Source organism: Clupea harengus, chromosome 23 (assembly GCF_900700415.2).
Source record: "Clupea harengus chromosome 23, Ch_v2.0.2, whole genome shotgun sequence".
NCBI lineage: Eukaryota > Metazoa > Chordata > Actinopteri > Clupeiformes > Clupeidae > Clupea > Clupea harengus.
Window position 1 is genome coordinate 6,403,399 of NC_045174.1, and position 13,714 is coordinate 6,417,112.

Sequence of the window (13,714 nt, forward strand, 5' to 3'; positions counted from 1 at the left end):
AACGCATTTTAACCTTGCACAAGAGCACCATCTGCTGGCTAAAAAGACAATCTGACTCTGTAAAACCAGCTGAATCCCCTGACCCAAAGTGCAATTTACCCTGACCCGCTGTATAGTGTCTTGTTCAAGGTTAGCAGGCGAATAATGATGGCTATGATAAGGTTAGACAATCATAAACATCAAATTATTAGTATAAAAGTTTCAAACGTTTTTCTAGTCTAATAGACCCCGTTCTTTGTCAGGCTGACCTGACGTGTATTATCCAACAACCGCACCAGTATACATAAATACAAATAAATTGTGTATATTTCATAGTTTATGGTTTTTGCATAAAAACGTGTATGCACATTGACATGTTCTCTTTCAACGGTAGCTTTTACAGTTGGCTAGATGCAACTCTTCATTTTCCAAATCGCTTTCCCCCCCCCCACGGTAATCGCATGTGGCAGACGCAGTACGCTAACTGTCTTGTACCTTAAAGGCTTCCGTCAATTGCGTTGTCAACGGGACCAAGCCAAGGACCAGGACCAAACATTAGGGCAGCATTTTAAGCGCTGCGGCTACAGAAATAGCAGTCTTCCGGGCGCCTGACCGGGCTGTGGCACTTGGCACATCTGTTCTCTGACAGCTCTCCCGATGCTGTCATCTGTTCCTCTGGCTCGCCCCCTTTCTAGGTAACGTTTGTCGTAAATGCTATGGCTGCGGTAGCTAGAAATCATTGCTCCAGTTTCCTAAAACATCGATAGCTTATCAAGTTAAGCTTGCCGCTTATGTTAGCGTTAAATCGTTTAGGGAAAATATTTGCTTTAGTTAGCCAGTTACAGTTAGCCAGCAAGCTAATCCAGTTTGACAGTTCACTAGCTTGTCAGATGGCATCTATAAATGGTTAGTTTGTGGTCTAACTTAAGGCTTTTTTTGCAAGTGTCAACATGGGATAATAATTCAACCTCACCACAAAAGTTCAGAGACAGGTCCAGTGTACCTGATGAATCCTTTGCGACATGCTAGCTACCTTGGTATATCAGCAGCCTATCTGCATTTACAGTCTTAATATAATGGGCGTTAGCGGTTTCTTCCTATCCATCTGTAGGGTTAGGGGCAACTAGATGCTGCACGACAGCTTTGCTATCTTACACTGGACAGAATCGTTAAAGGCATTTTGAGGGTCGTCAGTTAACTTATTGCCTTGGAAAATGCAAACCTATATTACACTATTCGATGGAAGTCTTTTACAGTCTCTTGCGGTTTCATTAACCTTAGTTTGCCGTAGCTAAATCTCTCGGCAGTCTTGGTTAATAACCTAGCTGAATGGCTTGCTATGCAATTTTCCGTTTCTTGCACCTTCCGAGTCGTGTCAGCTGAAGGGTGTTTGTTTCCTTGTACGGATCCAAACAGTGGCTAGTTTTAGCAGATTTTGAGGTAAACTTCTTATCATATGTTGCTAGCCCGTGAATTATCAAAGCAAATACTTTTTTGCATAATCACAAAACCGGACTCTGTTTACAAACTTGCTATTTTTGATGCACATAATGAGTGATCATTATGTGAAGGTAAAAGTTCAGCTTGAACAACTGAAGTCTACGGGCGAGGTGGAGGAGGCAGAGACAGCTGGGGAGGAGCAGGTGCCCAACGAAACGCCGCCGGCATCCCTTTCCCCTCTTCCCGTTGCCCTTGAAGTCCGGAGGGATGCCTCAAAGAATCCCGGCACGGCCAGGAACAGGAGCAAAAGTCGGACTAAGCTCGGAACTATGACAAGAGCCCTAACACTAAACAAGACGCGCCCGTTTCGAGCCACCTGGACAATGCGCCGTCGCTCCAGGTTAAAGGTACCGGAAAGGTTTTACAGGAGAAAGCGGAGGCGAACGGAAACGTGGTGACCAGCCAGCCACATAAAGATATCAAAAGTGCACACAGCAAAGAGGATGCCAACACACTTGTCAAAAAGAGGAGACCAGTCACCGTGGACACGTCCAAGGCCAAGACATCTCTTGAGGCGCTCAAACTCAGCATCCGGCAGCTCAAGTGGAAGGAGGTACGCTCAAATAGCGATGGTCAAACAGTCACATATACATATAGTTTTGATGCCGCTTCCGTGAATTTATTTCTGGTCAGCATGGCGTGTGAGGCACTTGTATGCCCACACATGATACTATGTAGCCTAGCCTAATAATGCTTTCTAAAATGAAGAAACGCTTGGCCTACAGATTCAATGACTGTTAAACAGAACTGGCAACATTGGGCTTATTTCTGAATTAGATTCAGGGAGGATGTGATGTAAGTATAGGGATGTAAATATGAGTCAAGCCTAGGATGAAATCACGGCATCCTCACTGGTTGGGGCCATCATTTGTTAATCAACATTAATTACGACACGTTGTTTTTAAAAATTAAGCCTAATTCTTCCAGGGAATTTGAATTGACTACATGACGTGTCATGGAAATCCACCACCGCTTTTCACCGTGCGCTCCCGGGCACATTGAGTCAGCTAGCCGCTACTGTAACACGGGCTTGCTTAATACATTAACGAGTGTGTCAATAGAACCCAGGGAGCCACCTGTTCGCCTTGGAACTCTAATGCAATTCATATCCACTGGCAGCACGTTATCACTCTAAATTATGCATGCGGACAGGCTACGTTAAACTATTGCCCCACTGATAGATGCTCTCCACTGCGAGCAGGCCCTGTCGCCAATTGTAACGTAAACCCCGTGCGCCGAAGCGCTTACGTTTCAATATTCGTCGTGAGCACACTGTAAACTGAGTTTGAAACCGATCCCTTGTCAATAAGCTATGCAGCCAGACACGCATCGCCAGGTGCCTGTTCCTCTTCCTCATTTCCAGTTGTGTCTGTGTCAAATTCATCATTCTAGACTTTGGTTGCATTTTAATCTGGACTGGATAACAAGTTAGATCAACAGTACTGTCTGTCTTCCTCTTCCATTTAATCCCAAATACTCCTCTTGCCAGGGGCTTCTCCTCTTAAGACTGGTGCTCTTATTCAGCCTGTTTAAAAAAACTGTCCTGGAGAAGATGCATATATGGAATAATAAATAGCTTGAATGTAAACACACTTTGGCATCTGTCATTAGGAGCTTGGTGGTAGTTGATGACTATCGGACACTTAAAGAAGAGGAAAGTCAGAAACAAAGCCGTCCCAACTCTGGCCATATCCTCATATAAAGTCGGACAGAGAGATTTGGTCCAAGCCGGTCTAGTGTTGGCTGCCTCCGGGGCTGTGGGTAAATGGAGTTTAGAACTCCTCAACTTTGTTATTTGTGTCCCTTCAGAAAGGCTTCAGAGACCAACCAATCTCTCCACATTTTTAAGCAATTAAAGTTTAGCCTTTTTCAGCTTTGACGAAATCCTGTTTACACACAAAGCGTTTTTGTAGCTTCCCTTATATAACTCAACGAGTGTCTAATGAGTGTTTCCCCTAAACATGTATTCAGGAAGCTTAATGATACTTCAGGAAATAAATACAGACAGTGTTAGTGCATTTCCCTGTCTGTACAGGTGATGTTGCTCTCCTCACTCCTGTCTGCACAGGTGATGTTGCTCTCCTCACACCTGTATGTGCATCTAACGCAACCTGTAGATGTGTAATACTAAGGCAGGTGATGGAAAGAGTCTGGTCTGGTGTGTATGTACTTGCGCGTGTGTGTGTGTGTGTGTGTGTGTGTGTGTGTGTGTGTGTGTGTGTATGTGTATGTGTGTACGTGTGTATGTACTGTTCTATATGCTGCAGTGCCTCTTTACTCCCCCCCCCCCTCCCTCTGTGTCTCTGTGTAAGCGGGGTTGTTTTGTTCTGGTTTTGTGATTTGCAGTACCTCATTGTGTCAGTGTGTGTGTGTGTGTGTGTGTGTGTGTGTGTGTGTGTGTGTTCCCATCAGACCATTTCCGATGGCACAGCAGTTTTCCCTCCACACTGGAGCCGACTGGCTGTTGACTTTCAGCATATGGCCATGGCCTTAAGTGTGGGAAATGATTACCCTTAATCTGGGATAATCCAGCATACTCATGGTCTCTTTGCACGCGGTGGGGGTAGATTGGGATTGCAGCTTCCTGTGTGCCTGTGTGAAACTGGAGGTGTGTGAGTGGAGTGTGTGTGAGTGTGTTTTAATGCAGCTCTGTAAGACCTATGTCATTTCAGTGTGCATTTCATCCCCCCTCCTCCTCTCTCTCCATCTCTTTCCTTTCTCAATCTCTCACGTTCTCCCCTCTTCCTTCCTTCTGTCTGCTTCCTCCTTCATTCCCGTGTCAGTTGAGAGCTATGAGATGTTGAGAAGCTGGTTTAGTGCATGTATAATTTATCCATCCTAAAGAAGATTAGATAATGATGCACTGCAGCTCCCACTGAAACGCACCAGCTGCCATCTTACTGTCGTCTTTTTGCAGCCAGTTTGACACGTTTCTTATACAACATCTTACTAACAACAACGCACATTTTCATCTTTTCCCTGAAGAGGAACTTTTAACAGAATCCTGGACAGAGCTATCTAGATACTCCTGAAGAGTTCAGACTAGGTATTGCCTCCACTACCTCTAAAACACACACACACACACACACACACACACACACACACACACACACACACACACACACACACACAATAAACACTCTCTCTCCCACACAAACACAAACACATTTCACATAGCCAGGACTGTCAGGATAAGACTATCCTGGCATGCTAATCTGTACCCTGTTTTAGAAAGGGACACACACACACACACTAGAGGAAGTGCCCCCTGTGGTGCAGGGTGCCTCCTGATATGCCATTGCTGCTCCTGCTCCGCAGGGAGTGGCCCTCCCGTTAGATATTTCCAGCATGCTCCATGCCAACGTGCTGCCCTGAGCTACGGTACGGTGCGGTGGCCTACTAAACCCAACCAAGCCATGCCCAGTCATGCCAATTAGGCACTGTCAGCAGCGATGGGCGAAAGCAGCAACATGTCTCTCTCTCTCTCCCTCACACACACACACACACACTCTCTTTCTCAACGTGACCATGGCAACGTTGCCACAAGGAGAGCGTGTTTTGTTGAGTCACTCATGCAACTGGAGCAGCTGTGTGTGTGTGTGTGTGTGTGTGTGTGTGTGCGTGCGTGTATGAGTGTGTGCAGTGATGTAGAGAGATTTGTGTTTTCAGGCATGTAAAATGTCCTCTATAATGAGCCGCACTGGAGCCAGAAGGTACTTTAACTTCACTCGGCAGAACTGTATCAACAAAAGACCATAGTTGTGTGTTTGTGGGTGTTTGTGTGTGTGTATGTCAGAGAGAGAGAGAGAGAGAGAGAGAGAGAGAGAGAGAGAGAGAGAGAGAGAGTGAGAGAGCAATTCACCTAAAGGAGAAAGAGACAGAAGCAGAGGCAGAGGACACAACAATTCAATAGAACTGTATGAAGCCCTTTGACTCTCCTAAGCTTAGAGAACTGAGTTGTTACGTGTAACGGCCGTGGTATGAGGGGTGGTGTGAAGATCTCTTTATCTCCAAATCCGATCCACTTCACTGGTCTGGAGTTGGTAGTGGAGGGTTTGCTGTGAAGATGATCATAGCAACAGTTATAATACAGTTATTCATTTGGCACACACACACACATTCTCATCTCTCTCACTTTGTCTTATGTACACATGCACACATTCCATCTCTCTTTCTCTCTCTGCTCTCTCTCTCTCTCTCTCTCTCGCTCTCTCTCTTCTCTCCCCCGCATCTAGAACTTGTTTGTGGGGCATGTTTTGGCTGGCACACACATGCGGAGATCGGAAGTCCCCACGGGAGGCCCTAATCAGCTCATCCATCTGTATTACTTCTCTTTCTCTCTCTCTCCCTCTCGCTCCCTTTCTTGTTTTCTTTCTTTCTTTCATGTGTCTGGTGGCTGTCCCTTGATTGTGGCAGGCTGTGACACATCCTCCTGTTGCTGTTAGCTCCCTCTGTTCTGCTAATATACAAATTGTATGTGGTTTGATGGAGTCATGTCATTTGGAATTAGTTTGGAAATGTTATTCTGTTTCTACTTGTTGTGTGCAAAGGGAGCATATCCTTTCTTCCCTTGGTAGCCATGTTTGCTTGTGGCGACCTTTTCAGTGACCAGTGTGTAGTTCCCTCTAACACTACACTTTGACTGTGTTGACATCTGCTTATTATTATAAGATTATTTGGACCAGCAGTGATTTATTCCTTACATTGTATTACTTCCTTATTTTCTTAATGCCAACTTCTGTTGCACTGCATTCTACTCACCCAGCACTTTTGCACTGGACTGATCCACCCACAACCCACCTGTTAGCTATAGTGAAACAAGAAAACATGATCTAGCTTCAACCCTAGCCCTATCGCCTCCCTTTGTATTGGCAACACGATTGGAAGTGACACCATCCCTAATGAAAGAGCATAAATAATGAGTACTTTTGTGCTAATGAATGTTAATTAACCAAGATGTAAGAATCCATTATTAAGGGTTTCAAATATTAGGAGACTTCAAACAATTTGCCATGAAATAAGTAAATGTTGAATGAGAAAGTTACTTTCTGGGCCCGATGTAGGGCCTAACACACACAGACACACATACACACACACACACACACACACACACACACTGCTTGAGCTGTGTCCGGGATTTCCTGTCCTCTTAACGATCTAACATCATGACCTTTGCCCTCTGGATGAAATCACAGTAACACTGTAATGTAGCAAAACAAATTGTCACAAATTGTCACTTCTCACCCAGAACCCCTAACGATGTGATCAATGGTCTGTAGCATTATCTAGGCTTTGCTGACAGTGCCTAGAGAAAAGATGTATGGGCTTATTGAGAAAGTCTGAGGTAGTCTGAGTGACATCACATTAAGATGACTAACTGACCTTGTCATAGTTCTGTACACTTAGGCAAATGATGTTGGGGTTAGGCAAAGTGTTTTAACAGGCCTACACATTTCTCTCTGTCCAGTTTCCCACAGGTCGACGTGCTGCTTGTGACATCTACTGGCATGGCGTCTCCTTCCATGACAACGAGAACATCGTCTCTGGACAGGTCAACAAGTTCCCAGGTGCGACCTACTTCCCTGTCTCCTGGCGGAATGATGCTCCAGCACTGCTTCCAGGACTCTGTGTTGATTGAACTCTGAACTCTGCTGTGTTGATGTACTGATCATACTGTTTTGTTGATGTTGATCACACTGGACCTCATGCAACCCAACTGACACAGCCGTATTAAGTGCCAACACTACAGAGATAAAAGATCGAAGGTTAAGTTCCATGGCCTGGTTCTATGCTAGTCCATCACTGGTCCTATAGTGGTGTAAAACTGGTCTAGCATTATGCCTGTGCAGTTTCGTAGCTGGTCTTACACTGGTCTTGCCTTACAGGCCTGGACCTACATTTGCGTTGTGCTTCTGGTCCCATACTGGCCTTATTTATCCCATACCGGCCTTGGCTATCCCATACTGGCCTTGTCTATCCCATACTGGCCTTGGTTATCCCACACTGGTCTTGGCTATCCCATACTGGCCTTGGCTATCCCATACTGGCCTTATTTATCCCATACTGGCCTTATTTATCACATACTGGCCTTGGCTATCTGATACTGGCCTTGGTCTTATATGGCTCCAAGGCTGATCTAATTCTGGTCCTCCAATGATTTTGTGCTAATGTTATACTGGTCTAATATTAGTCCTGTACTGGTCCTCCAATGGTCTAGTGCTAGTCCTCCACTGGCCTTATGCTTATTCTATACTGGTTCTCTACTTATCCTCCACTTATGATTATTCTCTACTGGTACTGTACTGAGGTCAGCAGGGTCAGCCCACTCTTGTCATGACGGAGAAACTCCAGCAGATTAGAAGGGCACACAAAACCAACCTCAGGCAAGAGGGCTCCACAAGGCCACCCTCTCTGAACTCTCTCACATGCTAAGAGTGACAGAGAGTGAGTGCAAAGAGATAGAGAGAGATAGGGGTGAAGGGGTTTGTATAAGCGGTTAAATTTAGCTCTCGCCCAGTTGCTGAAATAATTGGAGTTAGGATTATGGCAAGGGCTAAGGTTATTCCAACTAACCGACCTGTGGCCTTAATGAAGCTTTGCGTGCAACTCATGCCACCCTATGCATAAAGAGCTGGGTTTGGTCTTAGGGCCATTAGCACATCAGCAAACTTTGATAGCACAGCATGTGGCTAACTGGCTAACACCAGTTAAACACCAGCTTCTACAGCAGTGTAATAAGCTGATAAGACCATTTGTGTCATTTGTGTCAGTGTCATATATTACAGCAACTGTTCTAAGAGCTGTGTGTCATATATTACAGTACCTAACTGTTTAAGAGCAGTGTGCCATATATTACAGTAACTGTTCTAAGAGCTGTGTGGCATATAGTACACTAACTGTTTAAGAGCTGTGTGTCATATATTACAGCTGTGTTTGTAGCCCTCTTGAGCCAGGCAGTGTCTCAACCTGTGCCTCTAATTGCACCACTCTATTTCACCTTGTAGGCCTTAAGGCCTACAGCTACTATTGTGTACTTGCATTGGCAATTAGATCACTGTTGGCATTTATCATCCATATGGTTTGCATTTATTCCACCACTTTTAAGTGCATTTAGGTAAACCTATCCCCCAAACGAGCAAACACTTAAACACAAGGTCCTCTCTACCCCCATCCCTCAGTATTAGCCTTGCACTGTCTTCTGTTAGTCATGTCTTTTATGTGACACAATGAGCTATCAAACTGTCTGCGGATAAATTATGTATTGGCTCAAATAGAGGCGTTGTTGGTGTGTGTGTCAACAGTGCACTCACTGGGAGGAGATCCACTTACTTAGCGGGGGAACATGTATAGAGTGGAACCATTTTACTAAGGCGTTGTTAGCATCATTAGCGCAGTTAGCGCCACTAAATCCTTTCGTGTCAGAGTGAGTCAGCTGAAACTGCACTTTGAGGCCTCACTTACTAAAGCCTCTTTCTGGATTGGCCTGATTATTGCCTCCATTGATCCCATGATGGTTGAACCTCAAAAGCTGTGAGCTACACGCTCTCCTAGTGTGAAAAAGATCCTTACAGATCCCTCACTTAGATGGTAACCAAAAGGTTCTTTATAGGTTACATAGACAGTTCAAGGCACGTCTGTAGTGAACCAATGGCTTTCTGCTTCAGGAGTGAAAGGGTCATTCAGAGGTGCATATTGCTAATAAATCTGGTAGCCACTGAAGTCTCAGGTATCATACCAGGGTTCCTAAGTGAATCTACAAGTGTCTTCTTTCTTTGAAGACAATGAGGAGAACCCCTCTTGAATACTGAATACTGAGTATTGTTTCTGTAGAGGTGCTCCTGGGATAATTTTAAGTTGCTTGAGTTGCTGTGAACTTGAGTGTTAGCATCTAAACTTATGGCAAGAGGAAGGAATCACCGTGGTTAAAGCATGTGTGTGCAACACTAGTTGTAACGGATTGATCAGACATTCTGTGTGTTAGTCATGGATCACATCGTTCAGTCAGACTGTTTAATAATATGATCTGAACAGTCAGGTGATCTAGAATCATTACATATCAATCTCCAGAATACTACCGCAGATGAATCTAGAATAACAATACGGCAGATGAATCTAGAAACAGAACCAAACAGTCAGACAAAAGTAGGAAGGAAATTAGATGAAAGCGATAACAATTGTGACACGTGAGATATGAGAGTTTAGCTGACCACCCCTGCTCTCTCCTCCTCTTCTTCTCCGCTTGTTCAGGGATGGTGGAGATGTTGCGGAAGATTAACCTGAGCCGTGCCGTGCGCACCATGCAGGAGCTCTTCCCGGAGGAGTACAACTTCTACCCGCGCTCATGGATCCTTCCGGAAGAGTACCAGATCTTTGCCACACAGGTAGAAACAAACAACAAGCCTGTGGATGTTTGTGTCAGTTCATCATTTGATTTCTGGAGAATAACATCAGTGCTGTCTGTGGAATAATATGGTGTCTTCTAAACGTGACGCGTGACATGTGAGCGTAAGAACACCAACACCGTAATGTGGCGTTATAACGCCTAACACTACTGTTATATACTGTACTGGACAGCTCTGTGAATGCTGCCGTGACACAGACAGGTTGTCTGCATGTTTAGAAGATGCCTTCAGTAATAATATCTTTGAGAGAAAGCCATCTAATCAGGTGTTCTAGTTGGTGGCAGAGAGGCAGTAACACCAGTCATCCTGGGCCACCACAGGAGCAGACGAGGACACGCTTAGCCCAGGGCCTCAGGGCCGGCCCAAAGCCCTTATTTACCATTCGGCCCGAATGCCAGCTCACTCCCAGTCATCCCCTGCCTGTTATGCTGTCCATAATCCCCTGTGCCAGCCGGCCTACAGAAGCCTGGTCCACACCACAGGCCTGGCGTCCTGTCCGTAATCCCCTGTGCCAGCCAGCCTACAGAAGCCTGGAACACACTGCAGGGCTGGGGAGAGCGTGGAAATGCCACTTCTCTCCTTATTCTCTCTTTCTTCTTCTCCCCTGTCCCTCTCCTTCTCTCTTATTCTTTCTGTTCTTGTCCTCTCTCTCTCTCCACACACTCTCTCTCTCTCTTACTCGCTCTCTTTCTGTTGTCTCTCCTCTTTTTTCTCTTTTTCTCACTCACACATTAATACACAAATCATGAGCCAAAGTTACATGGATTATGCAGTCATCAGTAATACACTGCAAATGAGAAGAGCTTAATATGGCACACACACACACACACACACACACACATCAAAGAAATTAGTGGAGCTGTGAAGAGGCTCATACGTCTAATCTCTCTGTCACTCTCACACACACACACACACACACACACACACACACACACACACACACACACACAAACACTGCTGACTCCTGTGGTCGGTGTTGTAAAGCGGTCAAGTGGTGCTGGTAATAATTAAGTGGGACAGAGATGTGCTTGTGAGAGCAGGCTAAGCAGGTTAGGCGTTAGCAGGTGGCTAATTGTGAAGGACAAGTGTGATAATGGCTGGATTTACTCTGTCAGGCTTCTCCCTAGAAACAGGGCTATTGATAGCTGGCCCAACATTTATTGGATATCTCAGTGGGGTAAGGTGGGAGCTAACATAGGTCCAGGGTGTTGAACGGAAGTGGATATGTGGGGAGGTGTTTTGTAATGTCAAGGCACAACCACAAGAGGGCACTAGGATTCTTTTGAACTTCGTCTTGGTGATGTTGAAACTGAAGAAAGACACACTCACGCGCCCACAGGTGCAAATTCACAACCTGCCAAAATTCCGGTGTGTTTCCTTTATCTGTTCATCACGAACATGCCCTTTCAGACTGTGTGTTGCCTTTATCCGTTCGTCACGAACATGCCCTTTCAGACTGTGCGTTGCCCTGTCCTTATTATGTTTGTTTCCGTTAAATGCAACTTCTCTCAACTTCTGAGTTCTTCTGTTGATGGGCTAATGAAGTCAAGCCATTCATGTTTTAATTAAAAGTGGATTAAAACAAACACATAGTAGATGTTGTCATGTAATTGGCTTCACGCTACAGCCTCATTTCAGTCTGCTGTGACGGGAACGACTGATTATATTGTTATCGATAAAAGAAGTTACAAGAGCTCTGGAAGCTGCTGTGAGATGGGCTTTAAGCCAAGCTCTAGAAGTGTCAGTGTTGTCCTGTGGGGGGCAGTAGTGTGATGCTGTGGTGTTGAGGTGGCAAGGAATTGGCCCTGACCAGTGGAACTGAGACTCTGGGAATGACGCAGAAGTGGGAGACTTCTGCGTCATTGGGGTATGGGTTAATTTGGGCGGGCTTTGGGGTATATTTAGCGTGGTGCTCTGGCGTAGCTCTCTCGCACACCAGACTACTCTTGTTTGCGAACGGTTACAGCATTTCTGGCATATTAGCTTTCCCTATCACTGCAAATGCCCACTGAATGCAGGGCCTCGATGGAGGGTTGCGAATCTTTGACTAAGAGTACAAGGACATGTGGAAGTTAGGGGTGGGCCTGAGAGGAGAAGGCTGTAGGTTTAACCTCATTCTTAGTCTACAGATTAAATGGGCTCTCCCCAGACTAAAGTCGGGCCACATGAAGTCACGTCCAGCCCCAAGGGATTAGCATGATGAGATTGTGTGAGATTAGCATGATGTAAGCATATTGTTAATGATGCTGAAACTGAGATTGTGTGGACTCTGGGACTGATGCACAGGACGTATGGTTTAAGGATAGGCGTATAGATGCATCACACACTCGCTGTCTTCTTCCATGTGTCTGTTTGCGTGTGTTTGCAGGTGTACGTGTTTCCCAAACTTCTCTTTTTCTGCTTTGAACAACCTCTCTCTCTATCAATCTCTCTTGCTCTCTCTCCTCCTTTATCCTCTCAGGCTGCTGAATCCCGTTGTGTTTTGTCGTTTCAGTCATGATTGCCTATCATCACTGTGATCATTAGTAAATTGTGTGAGAGTGAAAGACTGGCTTTGCTAGAACATCCACAGGCCTCCGCAGTGACATTGTGCCTGCTCTGATTGCAGCGACTCAGTCAAACAAAAAGACTTTTAAATTAAAGCTGTTTCTCGCTGGCTCCCTGCAGTGTGTGATTATATGAGAGGCCGTTGTCGAGAATCAGTGGAGTTGTTATTTGTGTTGTCTGAGAGGCCTACAGAGCTGAATAAATGTTTCTAATGAAACAAGGGGGAGGTTGATGGGTTTCGATCTTCACAGCATGGACGAGTGAGGCATCCTTATTGCAGTGCACCTGAGACAGGAAATGACATCATTAAACATGACTCACTCTAACTCTAGACCCAAATACAACATACATATAGCCCTAAATGTGTTCATTAGACATATATATATATATATATGGGAAGAAGTGTATGTCATCATATATATACTGTATATTCCCTATTCCTATATCTCCTTCCTTGTTTCTCATTATTTAGATGTTTAATTTGGGCGTTGACCCATCTTATATATATTTATAATGTATAACGTTATATATTACAATTTATTATTCTTTTCCTCCTTTCTTCTGTTCTTTTCTTTCTGATCTTATTTTCCCTCTGTCTTCCCTTTCTCTTCCTTTCTCTCATCTTTCTCACAATATGGCTTCTTCTTCTCCTCCTCCTCTTACTCACTTTATCTCTCTGTCCATCTCAGATTCGTCTGGCTAAGGACATTGATTCTTCCTCACCGCGACCAACCTTCATCGTCAAACCCGACAGCGGTTCTCAGGGCGACGGCATCTACCTGATCCGCGAACCGTCCGACCTGCGCTCCACGTCCACTGGGGCCATGGGCGGGTCCGGAGCGGTGCGCCAGGCCGTGGTGCAGGAGTACATCCAGCGCCCCCTACTGATCGACAAGCTGAAGTTCGACGTGCGCCTCTACGTCCTGGTGCGCTCCCTCGACCCTCTTGAAATCTACGTGGCCAAGGAAGGCCTCTCCCGGTTCTGCACGGAACCCTACCAGGAGCCCAGCACCAAGAACATGCATCGGGTCTTCATGCACCTGACCAACTACTCACTAAACGTGCAGAGTGGGAACTTTGTGCACTCCGACAGTCGGAACACGGGCAGCAAGCGCACTTTCACCAGCGTGCTCGGGCGACTGGGCGCCAAGGGCGCGGACGTCAAGCGCGTCTGGTCTGACATCATCGCACTGGTCATCAAGACAGTCATTGCCCTCGTGCCTGAACTCAAGGTCTTCTACCAGGCCGACATCCCGCCGGGCAAGCCAGGGCCCACCTGCTTTCAG

The 13,714-nt window shown here is 45.6% G+C and overlaps 1 protein-coding gene across 1 annotated transcript; it reads left to right on the forward strand.

The window, feature by feature from the left end:
• Window positions 1–1,529: 1,529 nt before the first annotated feature.
• Window positions 1,530–13,708, forward strand: LOC116218774 (tubulin polyglutamylase TTLL11-like; the record flags this gene model as incomplete). The annotated part of the gene is made up of 5 exons (XM_031561529.1): window positions 1,530–1,704; window positions 1,740–2,032; window positions 6,947–7,046; window positions 9,727–9,860; window positions 13,118–13,708. Coding segments are annotated over exons 1-5 (1,293 nt in total), but the record flags the coding sequence as incomplete, so codon positions are not given.
• Between the last annotated feature and the right edge of the window lie 6 nt (window positions 13,709–13,714).